This window comes from Alexandromys fortis, unplaced genomic scaffold (assembly GCF_014885135.2).
Source record: "Alexandromys fortis isolate MF-2015 unplaced genomic scaffold, M_Fortis_MF-2015_v1.1 scaffold_169, whole genome shotgun sequence".
NCBI classification, from domain to species: domain Eukaryota; kingdom Metazoa; phylum Chordata; class Mammalia; order Rodentia; family Cricetidae; genus Alexandromys; species Alexandromys fortis.
In genome coordinates this window covers 1,741,789-1,764,149 of record NW_026068076.1, presented here as the reverse complement: position 1 = coordinate 1,764,149, position 22,361 = coordinate 1,741,789, and the positions used below count along the sequence as shown (strand labels likewise).

Here is a 22,361-nt window from a genome sequence, read left to right as displayed (position 1 = left end):
AAACAAACAAGAAGCAACAATGGCTAGCAGGGAAAAAAAATGCAGTACGGAGTGAACTGCAGACCCTTCCTCGTCAATGGGACAAGACCAGTTAAAATCAGTGTCACCGTTACGCATGCTTTAAAAATCATCTCGACAGAAAACTTGCTTACAGTAAAAATGGTATTTTTATGGAACACTGTCACATTTTCAAACTGCATGTGAGTTCATTATTAACCTTTGCCGCAAGTGGAACCAGTGTATTGGTGTAGCTTAAATTCCTATTAATTAAGCTCTTATTTTCCTATTGTTGAAGAGAGGCTAATTAATGTGAAAGTATACAAGGAGCTTATGATGTTGCTTACACAGAGTGCAGGTAGTTTAACCTTTGAGCAAGATGAGTTCACGTCACTGGCACCGTGTCCTCGGGCCAGAGGTTAACTTCCTGACAAGCTTGCTGTCTCGCAGGCTTCTTTGTCACATTATGGTGACATCTGGGAAAAGACTGACTCTCAATAACCTTGAAGTAGACACAGAAATAGAGGGCAGCTCCTATAGCCCAGGTGGAAGACGGAAAGCCAGCGAAGGTCCTTGAGTGAAGTGTTTGTTCTGCAGCTCCGAGTTTACAGCAGCTCTGAGCGCCATTGCATTTTCCCCCAGTTAAATGGAGAGAGCAGGAGACAGGAACAGCAGAAGGGGAAATAATGGAGTAGCCAGTGCCAAAATAGAGAATAAATTATGCTGGCTGGGCAAATAGAGTCTGAATTTGTAGTCTCTCAATTTCCAGTTTCTGTTGCCAAGTGTGTTCATTCCTTCCCTTTGCAATAGGCTGGTTGTCTGAAGGTGGGGCTAAGTTGTCACAACACCCTCCTTTACCAGCCTCCTCCCGGATCTCCGCATCCTAATGAAGAACAAAACCACTGCCTTTCACTAACCTGCAAATTGGAAATGTTTAACAGTTCTTCCACCTGCCCTCTAAGTCCACTGGGAAAGTTGATGGTCCTAGAATCCGCCCCCCCTGACATCACCTTGGTAAGAAGTGTATACTTGTTACATACTACACTAATGTGAAGTATGGGTCCCCAAACTGGTTTCTTCCCCTGGAACACTGGTGTAGCAGTCACTGTGAGACACACTCTGAATTAGCAGAAGTTTTCCCTTCCATCCTTATTGAGATCCAATCAGCAAATTAAGATTTAAGTTGTCGGCTGTGATGTTTTGACGTCCCACATTGTGAAATACCATGATGGAGTCCATATATTTATCGCATCTGTGTGTAGTGGGAATGATACCTATTTTCTTAGTGGGTTACAAGCACATGCCATGACACACGACATCACTAAGTACAGCTGTCATGATGTATACTGCATTCTTATAACTCATTCATCTTCTGACTGAAGGGTTTGTGTCTTCATTGGACATACCCCTGGTTTCCCCAACACCAAACCTTTGGTATCTACTATTCTACTTTCTAATGCCAGGTCGGTTTACATTCCACCTACGAGTTACAGCTATGCAGTGTCTGCCCTGGCCTCTTGGGCACATTTCACCTGGTATTAAGGAAAAAAGGCATTGCCTTCTCTTTTAAAGCTACATGACTCCCCTGACTCCGTCCATCGCTATGGCTTCCGTTCAGTCACTGCTGGGTAATTCTTTGCTACAGAGACCTCTACGCCAATGAGACACACTCGGCGACACCATGTTATTTTTTCTGCCCGTGTCTTCAGAACTGGAACTGTTCTTAGTTGAAACAATTGAGGACTTTTAATCGCCTATGTACTAAGCATTTAAGGTACCAGTTTTCCCTTAGAACCTCTGACATATCAAACAGGATTGGGCATAGCATATTCCATCCTGTCTGCAGCTCCCTGGAGCAGATGGTCCCTCAGGGTAAGGCCAGTGGCCCGAGGCTGAGGCTGCAAGGCCATGGGTGCTTTTATCTAATATTGCAATATGTTTTCCCCCCTTATGGAAGACTTATATTTTTATACAAATTTATAATGCTAAAAGAAAGATGGTATACATAAATCCTTAATTTTGAATAGAGAGATATGTTCATATTTACAAAGATATGAAAATAAATACAAAAAAACACTCCTGGCATCTCAGAGTATCAAAAGGGATACTACCAAAATATGCATCATTTTCCAAAAAAACCTTACAGCTCAAATGAGATAAATTTTACTTAATTTTCCAGTGTAACCTCATACTGCTCTATAAAACTGGAACACTTTGCTCTGCTAAACACTGATAATGAAGAAGCCTTCTAACCAGGGATGTGTGTTCCATTGCTCTCATATAGAAAACACACAGGCAGACAAGTTCATAGAATTACTTTAAGAACTAAAGGTTCTTCATGAAGATTTATACCCCAACAGCACACATTCACCTTTGATTTGCTGGACTTTAGGTGCAGACTGAGAAAGCAACCATATTTTATGGTGTGCAATGAAGGAAACTCAAAGTTCTTCTCTGAGCCCCAGCTTGTCCGCTGCCTTAAAATGGGCAACTCATCTGAATTCCTGCTTCTGAAGGAAGAGGCATGGACAATCAGGAGGGGCCCCGGAGAAGGGACGGGGGGGGGGGGGGGGGGGGGGGGGGGGGGGGGGGGGGGGCATGGGGGGGGGAGGAGTGCTGCACAGTGGGGTTCTCCCACTCACTTCACACTCTGAGAACTCTGAGTCACAGCTGACCTCAGCAAGCACAGCCAAGATGCCGGTTCATTCACTCAATTTGAAAAAGTAAATCACAGCGGGTGACCTAGGATATCGCTGGATAGTAGCATGCCTGTTAAACAGACTTTAAGCCAAACATAACACAAAACAATATCAAACAAAACGAATGAGCAAACTCAAATGCTTCCGTGGGTGGCATAAGCAGCTGGCAGGTCATCTAGAGAATGAACCTTGGAAACAGTCTGGTGACAGCCGCCACCTCCAGAGCTGTTGCATGCTCTTGCAAATAAAGAGTTTGCTTTTCAGGAGACAAACATACAAAACACCAACCAAACAAACAACAAACAAAAAACCCCATACAACAGCATCTCTGCGAGACTGACAAAATTTCATTTCCGGTTTAGCTCCGGAAGAAATCGCCCAGTTTACTGCAAGCAGTTCACCATACCCAAACAACTATTAATAAAAGATCTCTTCACTTGGAGAAGCACGTTGTGAGTTCATATGGACGGGTGCCACTTTCTAAATCAAAAGCATTTTGTTAATGCTAAATTCTAAAGATTTCATTTGCAGATGAAATAATATGCTGAAAATTTTAATATACATAACTTCCTTCCTTTGGAATAATAAATGATAAAAAGAGCTTATTTGCATAGGCCTGCTTTTCCAGGTACAGTGACTTATTGCTAAATACCTCTCCATAAAAAAGTAGAAGTAATAATAATTCATTCACTACTCTATCACTAGCTGCAGCATCCCACATGCATAGTGACAAGGAGTCACTGAGGAGACCCTGGGACTTGAAAGAGAAAATTTGTAGCCACCAGGTTGACTCAACTAATTCTGTTAGGGAACCATCAGCTGCAGAGACCGTTCCTGCTCAGCGGAACTAGGGACAGGGAGGTAATGTCTGCAGAATTTCAACATTTTTAGATTTTGAGAGCATTAATAAAAACCTGTAAACTGTAGAAATTAAAATTAAGATGAAACTTACCCACAGATAGTAAAGCTATATTTTTGACATATTTAAATATATATGTGCACGTGAAATAGTAGAGAAATAAAGTCATTAATTAAATGTTGATATGCTATGAAATATGTCTTACTAGCTACAGATCCAGACTGATCACACTGCTGGCAGGAATTAAGATGCTAAAGTTGCATGTTATTTTTAAATGGTGTTACTTATAATTAAAGTGCTCTAATCAAAGGGAATAAAATATCTTTCATGAAAGCTCATTGGAAAATGTTCCACACTGTATTATTCTCTGCTTAAGAAATTGGTTTCACAACAAATGCTCTTTGATTTAGTGAACTGCGGATTGTAGAGGATAATAATTGGAATGTTATATCAAAAGATATAGTATTGTTTGTAAATGACTTATATTTCAGTGAAGCTGATGAAATTGAAAACTACAAAAAAAAAAAAGGTGTGAATCTTAAACTACTAGAGACCAAGTGCTGACCATCACTGTGAGGGACATTGCCAAGGGGACGGTTCTTTGTTCCTGTCACTTGGAAGGAGAACACTCTGTCAAGGAAACGGTTCTTTGTTTTATTGGGAGAGTGATAAAAATACAAAAGTCAATAAAACTGTTAAAGAAGTCTCTGTAATTACCAAGATCAAAATCCAGTGGCTTTTCGTTAAACATGAACTTTTGTTCTGCCTCCTGCAATATGTAAACAGTGCTGACAATTGGTCTGTGAGGCACTCGCTACAATAAAATGTAATTGTATCACGAGAGAAAGGTGACAATCAGGGGATCATGAAAAAATTACACATTCTCCCTAGTAGTTAATTAGCCATGCAAACCCTCCTCAAACAGATATTCTCTTCTATTAGGAATGATTACTATGCAGGCCTACAGATGTCAATACCACAGTCATTCAAATACTTCTTTTCCTACTAATTGAAGGTTGTAAAGCTCTGGTGCCAAGGTTTTGCTTCCAAAGAGCTAATTTATGACTAGAAGGATATTTTATGTCTTCAGTTGCAGCAGCTACAAAATTCAGCAAATCAGAACCATCTGTGCACCGAGACTCGACTCACCATTCATTGAGCAGCCTATCAGTCACATTAGCCTGCATCCTGCATTCTTGGCTCTCGAGCACTTGTGCGGATCCAAAGTTCAGAAGAAATATTAAAGTAAATGACATTCTAACCCTAACTTGTACCTTCACCAGACTGCCCTCCACATACATACATACATGGACTTATTTATTTATTATGGACTTATTTATTTAATATAGATAGCCTCAAGTGAGGAAAAAGTCACTTCCTTGTCTGTATAACAGACGCTAATCACAGACGCAGGTTCCTACCATCCTCTTCTGAAAATCCTTGGGCTTTATAATTCTTTGCTTTAAGTATTAACCTTTTTAAGTTGATGTGAGAGCATCCATTCAAATAAACACAACAAAGGAGATAACAAATACAGTAACAACTTGGTTAAGAAATAATTATTTCTATAAGCTGAAATATCAACAGATGTATATCAATAACTTCTAAGAGTATTAGGCAGCTACATAATGAAACTGGAAGGCAAAGACAGGAGTGAGAGATCCACAGGGCAGGAGTGAGAGATCCACAGGGCAGGAGTCAGAGATCCACAGGGCAGGAGTCAGAGATCCACAGGGCAGGAGTGAGAGAAAGCCTGGTGAAGCACAGAGGGATCTCACGAATCAAGGTGGAGTGGCCTTCAGCTCTGCCCTAGCCACACACAAAGCCATCAGTGATAGCTTTGTTCTTTATCAACACACAGCAGGCACAGATCCCATTCTAAGAGACAATGTGCCACAGGAACTTTAAGGTTTCTAGTGATGAGCTATCTATGTAGCAAGCCCGCATTTTGGCTGAACCGTCTTTTCGGGAGCAGATTCACAGCGTGCAATCACAAGAGCACAAGGATTATGTGATACTTACTTTTTGACAGGTCATAGGACGCACATGGACGCTATGTGCTTTAGTGGAAAATTCCAGTGGCCCTAAATATACTCCATCTGGATTCAAAATTTTCTTGAGCTTCTGATAGTCTGGCTTTTCATCATAAGCTAAGTTATGGACACACACCAAGAACTGGGCGAGTTCACCTGTGAAGTAGCAAAGTTTTTACGTTACTCACATTTGGGAAGAATTATTAAAACTCTAATAATCCCAAAATTTATGTTACCTTCTCCTACACACACACACACACACACACACACACACACACACACACAGATACACACAGACAAACCTGAATGATCTAAAAATAAACAAGTTAATAAAAAGCATTTAAAATGTTTTTTAAAAATTAAAAAAAATATTTAAAAACGACTGACATGATTTACTAAAAATGGGATCCACTGACAATGTTTCAACATCTCTTCGCTGGTATGTTTACAGGCGCTCGTGTGCCAGGTGGAAGCGCCTGTACGATCACAGTTACTAACGTGGCTGTATGAGGTGCAGCTACTAACTACTCAAAACACGGCAGCTCAGGACACTTCAGACTTTTGTTCTGCATCAACATTTAAACGTTCACTTAAAAACAAATGGCACTCACTATAGTCTGACTTCAAGGGAAAAGCACTGTAGGTTTCCCCTACAGCTTTCATGTTGCCATTATGTGAATATATTTAGAAATGACCATGGGTTCCACATTTTTAGTGGCGACCAGCTTTAACAAGGAGGAACCCTCCCACCTGTCCTCTATCCTTCAGTATTGCAGTGCATCCGCTACTCCCGATTTCAGGTCAGTAGGCTGAGGAGCTGGCTGTTTTCTCTCTAATGTAAAACTGTGTCAGCAGAGCTACATAGCAGCTCCTCAGGGCAGCTTCTGTTTATTTTAGTGATAGGCTTTCAAACCAAGGCCTCACATGGGCTAAGAACTCACTCTGACACTAAGCTATTTCTTCCCACTAGTTTCTTAAAAGAAGCACAATTAATAAATATGAAGTGATAAAGAGCTGTGTTCGAATGCCTATGCTCTGTACTTTTGTTTCAGGAGGAGGGTCACGCTAAAATTATCATATTTTCACTTGTTTAAACAATTTTTATATCTGCTTTTCCCCTTCAGAAATTTATTACTGACTCGCACACTACCTCATTCTCTCTCACTTGGCTGTTTAGGCTCCATGGCAGGAACGTCTGGGCAGCTTCATCAGCTGAGGGTAACTACCTAGCACTTTCCCTTCCCTTGCATTGTCCCTCCATTCAAACAGACATATAGAGGCACTGGGTCTCACTCCCTAGGCCAAAAACAAACAAACAAACAAATAAATATATCCAAAAAGTAATAATCACATCCTTTCTTTCTCTTAAAACCAGACAACCTTTGTATGTGTATGTGTGTATATATGTACATGTGTGTATGTACATGTACACTCACACAGGCACATGTGAGTGTAGGTACCCACGTCCAAAGAGGTCAACAGATTCTCTAGCATTGGAGCTGTAAGTGATTCTGGGCTCCCCAATACTGGGTACTGGGAACTATATTTTGGTCCTCTGCAAGAGCAATAAACCTGTCTACTAGCTGAGCTATCTCTCCAGCCCCCAGAGTGACCATTCTATACCACAGTTAGAATTATTATCTAGGAATGAAGAGCTAACATAGTTCAGATCAGAACTCCTGGTTCTGCTATTGTTTGTTTTCTAACAGTCTAGCCATTAGGCAACTTACTTCCCCCGTTTGTTCTCTAATGCATGAGACGTATCAAGCTCTGTTGTCTAACAATTAGTTCACCAGATTGCTCGGAGTTAACCAGCTCCTCTGTTAAAACATAGTTTAACTGGTGATTTCTGGTGTCCCTTTGAGGCATCCAAATCCAGTTATTAATGAAATACTCAACACATTCTCTGCCATTTTCTGAGACATGTTCTATTGCTTTTTAGTCTTGCAATAGCTGGTAAGCTGAGCTTAGTATAAACTACAAGTCTATTAATCAGAAGATCCCAAATGGAGAACAGGACAGAGTTTGTAGGAAATGCATGCCTGTTATAAGACAAAGGAGAATTCCCGGCACACCACCACCTGAGAGCAGTTGAACAAAAGGCCTCATGGACCTGAGGTTAGGAAATGTGGCATCAGAGAGGCTTGGGAGGGCAAAAAGAAAAAAGGACCACCCCCACTATGGATTTATTATCATAAGCCTGAGGTTTAGAGCATGGTGAGGGAGTGCTGGTTCTAAATGCTAGCCTACCAAGATCTGGGTTTATTCCATGAAGTATAATGTTGGTTTCCTTGTGAATTTCCAGAGCTATTAGACAGAATGCAATAAGTATCACAGAACTGGTATAGTCCTGAATTACCTGCCTTTTGGGTTAGTGACATATAAGCATTGCCACCGACTATTTTACAACTTTATTCAAGACAATAAAGACTTCTGAAGGTACCACACTGAGCTGGATACACATGCTGCAACTTCTGCACTGTTTTATATTTTTAAAAAAAAAAAAAAGGATAGAAAAAGTTTAGTAAATCAGTTTATTTTCAAGACTGTACTTGCTCTACATTCTCCAGAGAAAATGCTGCTGTTAAACTCTGTGCTTTAAGAACAGAAACCTGTTTTTATTTAATAGTATAGCCTAAATTCATGGGTAAGAAAACAATGAATCAGGTGTGGCCCATCACTAGACTGTTCATGTGACTAAAATTCTAGCACATACCTAATGACTGACATATCATGGGACATAGACTAGCTCACAAGCATCTACCTTGGACAATCGGGGGCATCCGGGCCTTCCTTTCTAGACCTGAGCTGAAAGGACAGGAAGTTAAGGCAGGTGTATAATCTAAAAGGAAATGGCATCTCTGCCCCATCTTGTTTTCTGTCTACTGAGAAAATATACCAACTGACATGGTCAGAATAATGGCACTTTTATCAAATTCTCTAATGTGGTTACAGACTAAAACAAACAACAAAATTTCCAGCTTATCTCCCCTCTTTTTCCTTTCCATTAGAAGTATCACAGAAAGGGGACGATGGGAGCCTGGCACCATGATACACAACAAGACATAGGAAATGGAGGTGGGAACAGGCCTGGGTTGCTCCACTTTGATTTCCTTTGTAAATGACAACTTTGGTTCATAGTGAAGATGAGCTGAGGTTATAGGCTAAGACGACACCTCGACTGCGTGACTCACACATATGCGATCTGAATTTAGTAGAAGGCCAGTGTACATGTGTGTTTCTAGAAGTCAGCTAAATGCTGACCTTGAGATGGCCTCCAGTCAATAAAGACTAAGATCCAGTCTGCTGCCAGGTAATCCCGTCACTGGGAGGCAGAGGCAGTTTGATCTTTGTGAATTTGAGGCCAGCCTGATCTATTTGGGACAGCCAGGGCTACGCAGAGAAACCCTGTGCTAAAAAAATAAAAAAGCCTCACTCTGCTAACCTGCCACTGGTGGAAGAAAAGTCTGATGTTCTGGTTCGCTGGCTCTTCTCTACATGTCAAACCAGCTTCATGCTGAAGTCACCACTGAATAACTCACATATGCAGAAACAAGGGGCAGAAATGGGAACTGGAGGCTGATTTACCATTCATACCAATGTGAATGCCAAAGAACCTGAAAACATCCTCTACAAACTTCAAGGAGGAAATTGTTTTTAAAATGCACCTCTACATCCCCACATCAGGTGACTTTCTAATCTAAATACGTGTGCTGACTGATCAATAGTGTGACCCAGATATAAAGAGCAATTAGGCATGCAATGGGTAAGTTTTTAAAATACACTGACTCAAAATAGTCTTTTTATAAGTTGATTTTACCTCCATTCAATAGTGCTTTAATTCTAAAAATACCAGTTGCTATTGACTAACCTAGGAATGATTCTGAAATAAAACCTTAAACTCTAGATAAACCCGGAAAGACGGAAAACTAGGGCTCCACTGTTTGGTGCTAATGTCAGAGCTGATTTAAACATCTTCTCTAGCAAACTATCTGTGGCCCAGAAGCTTTCCCCCTGTGGGAAGGGGAGTGGATAAGGCTAAGTGGCAACTGTGACGACCTGTGGAGAGAGAGACGCAGTGGGTTTATCTTCCAACTTACGGCAACTGGTTCCAGGAGGAGCCCACGTAAGCACGGACTCCGGGAGTTCATCCAGCAGACTAAACAAAACAGGAAAAGCACACAGTAAGTGTCTTCAGGCCAGGCTCACTGTTTCAGTCAGAGCACAAAACTGGTCCTGCCTTGACAGGACCCACAATTGTGCCCCTTTTTATCCAGCTGTAATGGATAGGGGGATTAGCAAAGGCTGGGGGTGCTTAGTTCTAACTGGTCAGTTTCACAGTTGCAACCACCTAGTGGTCAAGCAATGAGAAACAAGGATGATTTATCTCAGGTTGTATATTACTGACGACTGCAGAGGTTGCCTTAAAAACAACAACAACAAATATATATNNNNTATATTTGTTTGTGGTTAATGAAGTCATTTTGTCCTCATAGATTTGTCGCTGGAGAGGTGTGTGGGTCTCTGCAGATGTCACAGTGCAGCAAAACTATCAAGAAGAGGTGAGAATCAAAACTCAGTTCAAACTGACTTCGTCAACATGAATCAAAACTTCTGGGAGTCTGATGCCAGAAAGCTTATTGTCAGCACATTTAAACACAATAGAGTATGGGGTAAAGGTTTCCAGGCAACAATCGTTTCAATTCTGGGTACACATTAAAGCTTAGTTGGCCACATAGAACTTGTGACCATGAAGGTGGATTCTATAGATAGCTAAGAGGCCTAGAATCTAGCATAGAGGCCATAAACTACATAAACCCCTAAGGATGGGTTCTATTAACTGGGAGCTAAAGATAAAGGTTCAGGGAGGGAGAGTCTGGGATAGACATTCTGGGGGATTTGGGTGAGGTCTGTCTCCACTGATAGCAAAGGTCACCAGGTTGTTAACAATATCCACTCCTAGATTTCAGGATGGGAAAACGCATTTTATCTCCTCCATTGAAGAGAGGCCCTGGTATGTTCAACTTCCCTGGTTTCACTGGTGATCTTTGGGCAAAACACTTTTTTGGTCCTTTCCCCCTCCTGAAAACAAAATCACATTTTCCTCATGCATTTACCACTGCAGGGAAAGAGTTTTTGGTTATCTGTGTGCAATGGTTCTCCCCTGGGAAGAGTTCATACTAACCAATGATTGAATGAGTTAACAAAAAGTATTACTACAACACACCAAATCAAAACAATAAACAACTGATAATGCTTTCCAGGATTTTTGACTAAATAAATATGACTCTTTTAAGTTGATGTAGCAAAAATATATAAAGTCTCAACTAAAATTATAGATATAAGTGAACGGTTCACAAAGAAACTCAAGGGAAAAAGTGTGGTATGTGCTGTGATCTCAAGCGACCTACGACAGCAAAAACGAAGGACCATTGTACTGTGGCCAAATTTACCATCCTGCCTCATGTTACACCTTCACAGGCAAATAAAGGACTGTTTATTATGTAAGAAATCTGAGAACTTTTAAGTTTTGACACATAATATATTAGCTCTACTAATGTTTAGATTTATATTGTTAATCAAATAAAAATGAAGATAATATTATGTAAAGTAAAGGCAATGTTTAACTTATTAAAACTCTATATTTACACAGTATCCTTTTATTATACATGAGTACATATGTAGACATTCTCACTAGTTATTAAGACGAAGGCATTTATGTATACATGTTGATACAAGACTAAAACAAGCTATTCACAAGTCTTATTAAAAGAAAGCCTGCCAATCAATGATCATTAGAATTAAAACGCTGGCCTTGAACTGAAATGGTCTACTTAAGTTAGATAAACTGAGCTACCACACTGTATACGAGAACTGCTGACGAGTGTCGATGTCTGTGAGGTAACCCGGCCAGAAGTGTTAGTTACGAAGATTGAAACGGACAAAACTCATTCAGGACGCCCAGCTGTGACTTGCACAACTGTGTCAGGGACTAGGGTGGTCAAGATTACAGGTGCAACTATTGCACATGTCAGTTTGCAAACATCTGTCATTTCCAACCTGTAGTCTAAACTTTCTACCTTGAGTACTGATCTCACAATCAGACGAACTGCGGTGGGGCACACCGCAATCCCAGCACTTGGGTGGCTGAGGCAATAAGATCATGAGGTTGAGACCACTTGGTCTACAGAGTGAGACACAGTCTAAACAATTTTTGAATTTGAAGATTGATTTATACGGCTGAGCTACATCTCTCTGTCCATTTTAATTGCTTGTTTTCCTAAAACTCTACTCCCTTGGTACAACAGCAGACTTTCCGTGGATAACAATCTCAGCCTATCTTTGTGTGTGAGGGCAAATTCAGTTCCTGGGACCCAGCTGCCCAGTGAGAGAATTGTAAAACACACTGTTTTGAAACCGACCTCTTTATGCTAACAGAATCGAGGTAAAAACTTTGAAGATAGAATTGTTAGAAAGGTTTATGAGGGCTACACGAGTATTTCACATAAATGGCTCGTGTAAATGTTTTTTTTTTTTTCTTTCCACCTTCTGGGGCAGGAACATGAGGTGTGCTGTCCTCACCTCAGGACTGCAAGCCCTGCTCTCCTGCCTCACCCTGCTGTTCTTCACAGCTGTCTCAGCCACACCACGAAGAGCCCCCTTCCAGATTCAGGTACCACATTGATTTGAAAAGAGTCCGTTTTAGAAACACCACCACCTAGAATCTAAATGCTGGAAAACAGCAAGTCCAGAAAGAGATATTTTAGCTCATATTGGTGCTGTAAAATTATCTCTATTTTATAATAGTGTGGTCTTAATGGATTCTCTGTTCCTAATTTTGTTTTTTAAACATTAGTTTCCAAACTAATGATATTTGTGTTGTCATGGTGGCCGAGGGGTAATTTTGTCTGGCATGTCCACTCCCCTCCATGAAGAGATCGCATATTTGAGAACCCCTACTTGGTTTTAGCAGTCTGGACTGCCACAGGGTCGTCCAGGATTTTGTCCCAAGGCAGCTTCCCACACAGCCAGTGGAGCATACAGTAACCAAGGATCTCAACGTCGCTTCTTCTGGAAGGGGCTGCAGAAAGGGGAGGATAAGAAAGCTCGTGAGAAATAGAGAAATCTTTGAGTGAGCTCCCACTGACGAAATATGAAAAAGCCAAATGGCGAAGTGTCGTGTTTACTCAGCTGGAGTGAAGTTAACCGTCTGGGCCTTTGGCCTCAGTCCACAGACAGGCAAGGACTTGCTGCTGAAGTAAGGGTCAGTTTCCTCACCTCCTCCAACTTCATCTTTCCTTAGTCTAGTCTGTCACATGAACTTGATCCCGTGGCCTCTGACATGATCCAGACAACCCATAACCCAGCACTAACACTTTCTCAAAGAGCCCAACAGTAAAACAAAGAAATAAATGTCTGCAGCTAAATTGCTAACACATGTTCCAGGAAGTCCATGGGGTCTGCCTCAGTCATGCAGAGACCCTGGGAGAGCAGACTAAACACTGAAGGCCTTTCCTTTTCTGTCACACTAGTGGTCGCACTTGAAGTCAGAAGAATATGACAAAACTGCCATCTAGTGTGCAGTCTTTAAAACCAGGCCCAGGAAGACCTTCAGTTACTTGGAAGCACAGCAACTGTGGGCACACAGCTCCACGGTGCCACACACACCATCTCCAGAGAGAAGGGACTCCCTCAAAAAGACAGACTTGGGTCTGAAGAGAAAAGCCAAAGGTGAGGCAAGCGTGGGGAGGATGTGCTGTAGAGGCCACGGTGGGGAAGGAAGCTCTGAAGCCAAATAGAGACAAACTCTCAGTGCCGTGGACTAATTTCATCTCATTTTGACATACTTTCCTCAACTACCTTATATCAAAAGAAAACGAGACCTCAGAACTGTGAAATATAACTGACACTTGCTAATAAGTCACTGAACTAATGACTGCACAGTCAGAGAATACCCGTAAAATAAAGCCATTTTATAAGCATTCCAAGCTATTATAAAAACAATAGGCTGGTATTTATATTTATTCCACTACTTGAACGTTCATCTGTGCAGGGATATATAATATCCTGAGCAATCTGTGGCTGTGAAAATTGCTCTAAACAGGTATCCTATTTCATTGCCCTTCACTAAATAAATTCTGAAAAGTCACTGAGTGAATGAACTAGGTCTTTAATTTATGCCTCCATCCACTGAGAAGAATGGTGCTACCTCACTGCGGCTACTCTGGGTCACCATACGTAAATTATAATGCTGCCAGCACATTGTAGCTACTCTGGGTCACCATATATAAGTTCTTAGGAAAGCAGAGTGCACAATGACTCCTACACTAGTCCATCCCAACTGCTACTTTAGTACTGGGTTATCACAGTCCCTTGAATCCAGTACAAGGCCAGGCCCATGGGTGCTATTTATTTTTTGCACAGGCTTCAACAGTGGTCGAATGCAGGACTCTTGGCTCTAGTATTAAAATAAAAACACAGTCTCTATCATACTTCTCTGCAGTGGTTTCCTTGGTGATAAATCTCCCATTAGTAACAGAATGGCTGGCTCTATGTGTACAGACGTGTACACGAGTCTCTTCCGTTACAAGAATTCCCGATTACCATCAGTTAAAAAATTCACATTTTTTAATATTAAAATTATTCTGACACTTGTTTGGGGATACTGGATATACACAAAAGGAGAGGGAAAAACTAATATGAATTAATGTGGAATGAACCTTCCCAGTGACTCCAATCACCCTCAAGCTGCAAATACTGGCAAGTCGTTTAGATTTCTGAAACCAATATTTCATAAACTGGTCTTTATGTAAAATAGTCCTTTGAGAGTTGAGTTCACTATTATCTAATTAAACATCAAATTTTCAATCTTTCCCTATATGCACTGCGTTAGTAGGTATGGATAACAAATATTTTGTGCTCTTCTTGCTAAATCCTAAAGAAATACTTGTAATGTTAAAAAGAACAATTATGTTTTCCTAGCCTAAGAAGTACAACAAAAGTATAAAAAATATTTCTGAGTTTGTATCTCTGACTGAAAATTGACCCCAGAGAGACAAAACACTTGACTTGTTTCAGGGAAATTAAACTCTTCCAATCTACAACAAGTATCATGTCCTACCATACAGAGAGAATAATTATAGCAATTGTCAATTCAAAAACAATAGTTGAGAAGATACGACCAGTTGGTACTGTGACAGAGCACCCAGCCTTGGTGCCCAGCATCTCTGTGGATGCTCACAAACATCTGTAACTCCAGTTCCAGGTGGTCTAATGCCACCTTCTGGCAGCCACAGGTATCAGGCATGCACATGGTACACATACATGCCTGCCGACAAAACACTTATTCACAGGAAAGGAGGTGTCTGAAAATATTTTTAGCCTTGAAGCTGACTGTTCCAAATTCATTAGAAAATGCTAACTGAACCAAGAAATAAAAAGAGAGCCAGGATAGGAATTTTTTTTTTCCCGCAGGGGTGAGTCCCAGCCCCAACTCTCCCACGCTGAACTCTGCACTTCAGTGCACAGTCTACTGTCTTCAATACACTGGATTCATTTGGAAAGACAAGAGACTGTGGATTGTTCTCTCTTGAAAACATGTTTGCATAACTCACTGTACCACATACGGTTCTCACTTGCATTTCATAGCCAATAAATCATCATTTAATGGTCTTCATACAGATACACAACAATTCAGACTTTTACTTTCTGTTGGAAATTTTGTTACCAGGACTTTTCCTCTAAACTTTCTTAAATTAGTTTCCAAATACTACTTAGCATCTAATTTTATTGTGCTTACTAGCACGGAGCAAGGCAAATCTTTCTTTTCACTGAGTGTGTGTTGTTCACAATTGCTCAACATTTCAAAATGATAAAGTATTGTCAAGTACAACAATAATAAAAAAAATAGGCCCAGGTAAGGACTCAGCATGTATTTCAGAAAACAAACAAATTCCAGAAATAGCTGACACTAGAACTGAAAATTAAAATAAAAGAATTTACATGATTGATGGAGAGCATCTACAGTACCACATGGTGTAGTACTCTATTATTACTTTTTAATCATTCCAACAGCGTCATTGTTACTAATCATTTTGGCACAGAAGAAAACAGAGGCTTAAGAGGTTAAATAACCTGCTTTACGTTGGAGCAATCCTGAAGCTACACTGTTCAGAACGAGGGAAGCGCATGCGCAGGCTAATGTCCACCTCCAGAGCCAGCTGGGAGTCCCCAATCGGCATTCTCTCACTGCCCTTAGTTACGGAAGGAGCCAAACACACAGGCATTTTGAACACAACACAAAAAAAGGCACAGCAAAGAGTTATTTGCTTGTGCAATTAATAAATAAGTAGCAGATTCTGATCTCCCCGAATCACTGACAAAACTGTCCTTGTGACCATCCTTCCGGGAAAGCTCCCTCCACTTCGCCCCATTATGATAAAAGGGCCTTTGTTGATAATATTTATTTATAAATTACCAATGTCCATCTAAACTGGTGTAAGATCAACAAAAAGGTCACATTTGAGGTCTAGTTTGCACTCTAAAGACAAACCCGGGTAATTAAGTGGGCCATGTCACAAAGGTAAAGAAAGAAGAATAGGAAAGTGTTTTTAACTCCGTTTGCATCTGGCATTCTGGTACGCTTTCCACTAAGTTTCATTTCTTCTGCATTATAGAGGGTGAAAAAGACACAGGGTTTGGTAGGAAACAAAGCAAACATGAATACACTTGTTTCCAGTACAGAAGATGGAAATGCCTAACATGTTGCTATATGTGGTGGGGAATTATGGAAAAAGTAGAAATGTTTGAACAAGAGGCTCATTGGAAAGGGGGGCAGTGACTAAGGGCAGGAAAATGTGTATTTTATTCTTAGGTTTCCAACTGGTGACTGTGTTCTTGAATATTTTGTCAACTCAGATGTACAGAGAGCAAGGGAATATTACAGTGGCTCTTGTTATGGTTGGAGTATGGCAAATCTGCCACAGAATTGTGTCGTGAGGCTTAGCAGCGGACTGGGGATCTTCTGCGGTGCACAGGAGGGGTGGATCTGACAGTTTTACTCCTTTGATGAATTAATCATACATGGCAATACTGGAAGTGGGTAAGGAGTGAGGAGTTGGGATACTGAAGGAAATAGTCCCTGGGGGTTCAGTCCTGGGGACTGTGCTGTTTGCTTGTCCTTTCTCAACTCCCCCGTTTCTGCTCACTGTCATGCTGAGGTGCTTCACATGATCCCACTGTCTGCATCACGTGACCACACTGCCTCCACCACCCCACTGCCATGATGTGTGGCATCATATGCATCCAGCATGGAAGAAGGCGAAGACCACAGAATGGAATGTTTAGGTCTGTGAATTAATACAACTCTGTAGTCTACAGAATTATTTCAAGCATCTGTCACAAAGCAAAGTCTGACTAACACACTACCACTTGTTACAATCTCAGAGGGAGGGGTAGCAGGAGTGGAAGGCAAAGTAGCATGTTTCAAATAAACGAGAAACCTAGGCATCTGGGTTTTGCTTTTCCTCTTTTTAATACCGTTTACAGACTAATCCCTGATGTAGTATGTGTGTGTGTGTGCGCGTGAGAGCTATTAGGAAAAGTTAGACAACTGAACAAATAGATTTTACATTTAGGTCCTTGCCAAACAGTTCAATTAAAAAGCCAAGAAATATGACTTATGTATAAATGTATATGAATGAGATGGCTCAGTGAATAAAGGTGTTTGCCACTAAGTCTAAGGACTAGAGTTTGACCCCTGGCACCCACATGGTAGAGGAAAGAATAAAATGATTTTTACACGTGTGCCACAGTATCCCACCCACCCAAAATAAATGTAACAAAAAATCAAAATATGAAACCAAAGGGCATATGCCACATAGCCACAATGCCTTCCCTGTCTTTACATGTTAGCCAAAGGCTTTATATAACATCCAATTTTACCTAAAGAGATTAACAGTACAGTTCTCTTCTTGGGAAACACTTAATGGTATTTAATTCAGTATTTAATAGTATTGCTTCATATCCATAATAGAAAAAGGTGTTTGTTCTTTTAACTTTGTTGTAGAATATAAGTTGTGTCACCCACGCCATCTCTCCAGTTTAGCAGCATGAAAACCCACTCTCACTTTCGTTCACTTATATTTTGTAAGTTGGAGTCCTGAAGTGAAATGAAAGCATGGAAGAAGCAGGCTAAGATTTAAACTCTATGTGCTGTAGCACATGGCAAAAAAAAAATTAAGTATGCAATATATTTTTTCTTTGACACTGGATATATTACATAAGCAAATAGACATTTAAAATGCAATTTAGATATTATACTGTATGGCATCAGTGATGTCAGATTAGAACAGGTCTTATATACCCAGTGCCCAGGTCTGCAGTGTGTAAGAAAGCTCTATCTATTCAATGCAGTCTGTCTCTAGAGAAATTAGGTATTGACTGCATGCCTCAGTGAGCAGAAAAATCTACAAAAATCCATATTACTCATTGATCCAAATATTGCTTCTTAACATTACTAAGAATGCAACAAATTTTAAAACAGTGTATTTGACACACATATAATTCTCTTTAATTATCTTGCAACAAGAACAAAGTATGTCAGTGCTCGTACATGCTAGTTTTATGGAGGAAAAATTAATAATGAAGAACTACGCCTTACACTCTTACGCTGTTTTACCCTGATGCAGCAAGTCAGTGCAGGGAGTTTCCTTCAGTTACACAGAGTCCTGAGTTTGGAAGAACAACTGCTGGGTGTAGAAGTCATGCCCTTCTGCACCACTTCCAGGAATCTCCATCTTCCCGTTGTCCTTTTGTCCTTCCATCTCATCTCAGTATGCCCCTCTGCATAGCTTTTGGTTTAGTGAGCTGCATAGTAGAAAAACAGTTCTTTTCCTCCCTTTCACCTACTCCCTGTAGCTGCCTATGAATTAGAAAACATGGAGGGAGGAGGACTAAATGGTACCCTAGTCAAGAGCCTATAAAACATAGCTGTGCTCTCAGGGTCTAGACAAGGACTAGGAGAATATCAAGGTCAGCAGGCAGCCCACTGGGGCGAACCCTCTCCTGACTATGCAGAGGCACAGCTGCCGTGCAGGAACCTCTTTGACAAGCACAGGATCTGTTTCACAGGGACAGCTCTTCTTGATTCTTGCTGTTTTCTTTTGCATTGTTTTCTCCCCTGGACTGATACTATGCTAATAGATAACATACAGATATCTAAGTATCTGATTTTCTCCATTTACATATAGAATTTGAGCTCTTTATTCTGGTTTCTAAATATGGTTAAATGAGTAGTTCATTTTTAACAAAATTCTGAGCTGAAAAGCTTTATTTTGCAAAATTCAGTCGAAAATGTTAGGAACAAACACTGTTCAAACACAGTGAGAATATCCAATCTTCCTTTTTTATCATGGAACAAATACATATGTCTTTGGTAAATGTATGTATATATGTACACATACATAGGTAGGTATATGTGGGCAAACATACATGTATTAATATAGATGATAATATGCACAATGCATGAAAGGAATCCACTATTTTATAGAAAAGCTGGTCAATTTGTGATATTAAATGAACACTCAAGCACAAGACCCCAAGACTTCCCTGCAAATCTCAAAATAGTTTCCCTGGCTCTTTCCTGAATGTTCTTTCATATGTAGCCCCATGTCTATGATCACGCTCAGTCCAGTCTCCTACCCGAGACCCAGGTGGAGAAATCTACCCAGAGTCTCAATCAGCACATACAATAATTGGAAGGAAGAAGTTGAAGTTGAGACTGAATAGAAATTGGATTAAATATTTCATGAAGACAAAACACAACAAACACTATGCAGAATTAACTAAAGAAGACTTGCCCAGATACTGCTGTCTGAGGATTACGCTTTAATCCTCCTACAGTTAAACTGTGCCTTCGAAGGACTCAGCATTACAACATTAATAGCAGTGCTTAAGAATATGGGTGGGGCGTAACACCAGGTCAGGAGTTCTTTTGTGTCTCTGAAAACTCTATTCTCTATCACAGGGTAAGTCTGGCAAGCGTTCCTCGGCTCATTGAAAATGAGAAAACTTAAAATTAGAATGTACCACTATCTGGGCTGGAGAGATGACTTAGTGGGTAAGAGCGCTTGCTGCTCTTGCAGAGGACACAGATTCGGGTCCTAGTACCCACACATGGTTCACAGCTGCGGAGACCTCCATTTCCAGGGACTCCAATGCCCTTTCTGACCTTGCTTGGCATGCATCTGGTACACATAGACACACGCAGGCCAAACACTCATATACATAAAATAAATCTAAATAAATAGTTTTAAGAAGCACCACTGTCAATCGGCATGTTATTTTCCCATTTCCTAATTTAATCAAAGTCATGGCACATTTTACATTAAAGGGTTAACTACATCAAAAACGTAAATGATGAAAAATTCCACAACACTAACCATTATTTTTCTAAGAAACCAGACTTGACAAAGACATATTCTGATTTCTTTCCCTCCACCCCAGAATATAAAAACTGGTTTTCATTTCAGAAACTGTTCCCTGGCAGTTTTCCTAGGAAGAAGGTGCATACAATCAACACATTGGCTCCACCTTCTTGACGGCCTTCCTTAAAAGACTATGGGTTTTAATTGCTCTGGAAAATGATCAACACCCTCTGCATTACATGGTCAATGGTCCTTTTAATAGAAAAGGCAATAATATACAGTTGTGTGCACCAAGTAAAACTCGTTAGAAAGTATTAGTTTAGGCTAACAGTTCGAAGGCCGTTATGAGCACAAAAGTCGAGCTGACACTCAGTGAGGCTGCATCTTTCACGGCTGTTTAAAATTATGTTTGCTTTCCCATGTCTGAAAACACTTTTAGAAACAAAGTTTGCAAAGAATATAATTTTGAAAGCCAAAGTTTTTTAATAATCGCCATTTTTTTCACTAGCATAACATTAGAATTGACTTTTTGTCTTGCTGACAGAGCAACTAAGAAAGTACAGTTGCACTGAGCATATTGATTGTGAGCAAAGCAGCCATCAGTGGGACTCGGCACCATATATTTTCAATATTGACCTCCTACTTCCTTTTCCATGGCTTTCTGGGCTGGCTATTGGATTTGGACTGCAGAGTAATAAACAGCTAAGGTTTAATTAATGGTAAATGAATACAAGACATAGGTTATGACTTTAACTAATTAGGGAATTGTTGAATTAAGTCTGCCTTAGAATGCAAGGCAGTACAATCAATATCCAATAAAAGGGCTATGTATGTAATTTACCTGCAAATGTGTTTCCAATACCATCAAAGTGAGTTTAAATAAGTAAGATCTATGAAAGGCGACTGGGAGAGATTTCCCAAGTTAACACTTTGGAGGTTCAGAGGATGCTGCTGCTGTGGAGAGATGCCTTTAAGGCTCCGAGAAAGACACAACGCTAACAGGACAGCACGTGACTGCCACTGGTCCCGATGCCCCCACAGCACCGTCCAGCAGCCTCACACACAGAACTGTGACTTCTCAGCCTAATGACTGGCAGGCTTTCCTCCCTTCTGGAGAGCCACAGTCTCTGTCTACTCACGTGGTTTCTGGTTTCTGTCAGATATTCACTAAGATAACAGGAATTCACTACTTTACACAGAAATCTCGCCAGTGTGCCCACCCTTCAGCCTGACCATGCAGCGGTCACCTAACGTAGCTTCAGCACTCTTGACCCAGTCATCCTTCTGAGATAACAGCATGAACTGAAAAAGAGCGACCAACCTACTCCTCTGTGAGCATCCAAACTTGTGAACTCTATTGTTCCGTTGTGGCCCTTCCTGGGATTTTCTTGGTACTGTTTGTGGTTCCCATTGGGACAGTATCTGTAGGACAGTCCATAGTCTGCAAGATAAACCTGGAAGAGACAGAGCGGCCAATGAGTAATGCTTTGTCCTCTAAATACATGACTTTCACAATTAAGTCTTAAGAAACTGGTAAGCTGCAAGCCAGTGAGACGGCTCAGTGGGTAAAGGCACTTGCCCCTGAGTATAAAGTTCAGTATCTGGGACCCACAGGGTGGAAGGACAGAACTAAGTCGTCTGACCTCCTGACCTCCATACATGCACTGTGTGCACGTGCACACACACAAACCACAAAATAATAAATAAATTGCAAGTTTTGAAAAGAAACTAGACACTAAAGAGAAATGTCAGACTTCAGATCAATGTTTCACTAAACAAAATGGTGGGAAAAAATGTTCTAGGAACCAGGACACCCAAGTTCCTAACTTAAACCATGTTTCATCATAGGCTCAGACTTTTTTTCGTCTGTTGTCACATAGGTTAATAATCTCTGCCTTTTAAGGAACCCTCTTCTGAAACCTTAACTGTCTTGAGGACAGAAGGCAGAGCAGAAGAAAGCCATGTTCTTAAAGTATGAACACGGTAAGTCTCTCCTGGCAGGGAGTTGAAACATGGTGAGCAGACTGGCAGGGCTAATAACTCCAGCAGAAAACAAGGAACTAAAAAGCCAACTCCCAAGCCCTCATCAATTGTGTGTGGTTAAGAATGGAGGATTGCCAGGTGGTGGCGCATGCCTTTAATCCCAGCACTTGGGGGGGCAGAGGCAGGCGGCTCTCAGGGAGTGCAGTCCAACAGAGAAGTGTTTTGAATACATGTTTCTGTGTTATGGAGATGGAGATCCATTCCACGGGTCTCAAATACACTGTACCATACCCACCATGCCTCACGAGAGCAGTTTCAACTTCAGAACATATTGCTTCAGACACATTTCTTTAAAATTTAGGTA

General features: G+C 40.8%; 1 protein-coding gene across 5 annotated transcripts in view; it reads right to left on the bottom strand.

The window, feature by feature from the left end:
* Vrk2 (VRK serine/threonine kinase 2) overlaps window positions 1-22,361 on the bottom strand; it is a 142,409-nt gene that overhangs the window by 40,516 nt on the left and 79,532 nt on the right. For all 5 annotated transcript variants that reach the window (XM_050121695.1, XM_050121696.1, XM_050121697.1 and 2 more), the window contains 4 exons: window positions 21,336-21,468; window positions 12,549-12,669; window positions 9,689-9,747; window positions 5,578-5,744 (listed from right to left, as the gene is read on the bottom strand). In XM_050121695.1, coding sequence (XP_049977652.1) covers window positions 5,578-5,744; window positions 9,689-9,747; window positions 12,549-12,669; window positions 21,336-21,468 — 480 coding nt within the window. The remainder of the gene's footprint in view (window positions 1-5,577; window positions 5,745-9,688; window positions 9,748-12,548; window positions 12,670-21,335; window positions 21,469-22,361) is intronic.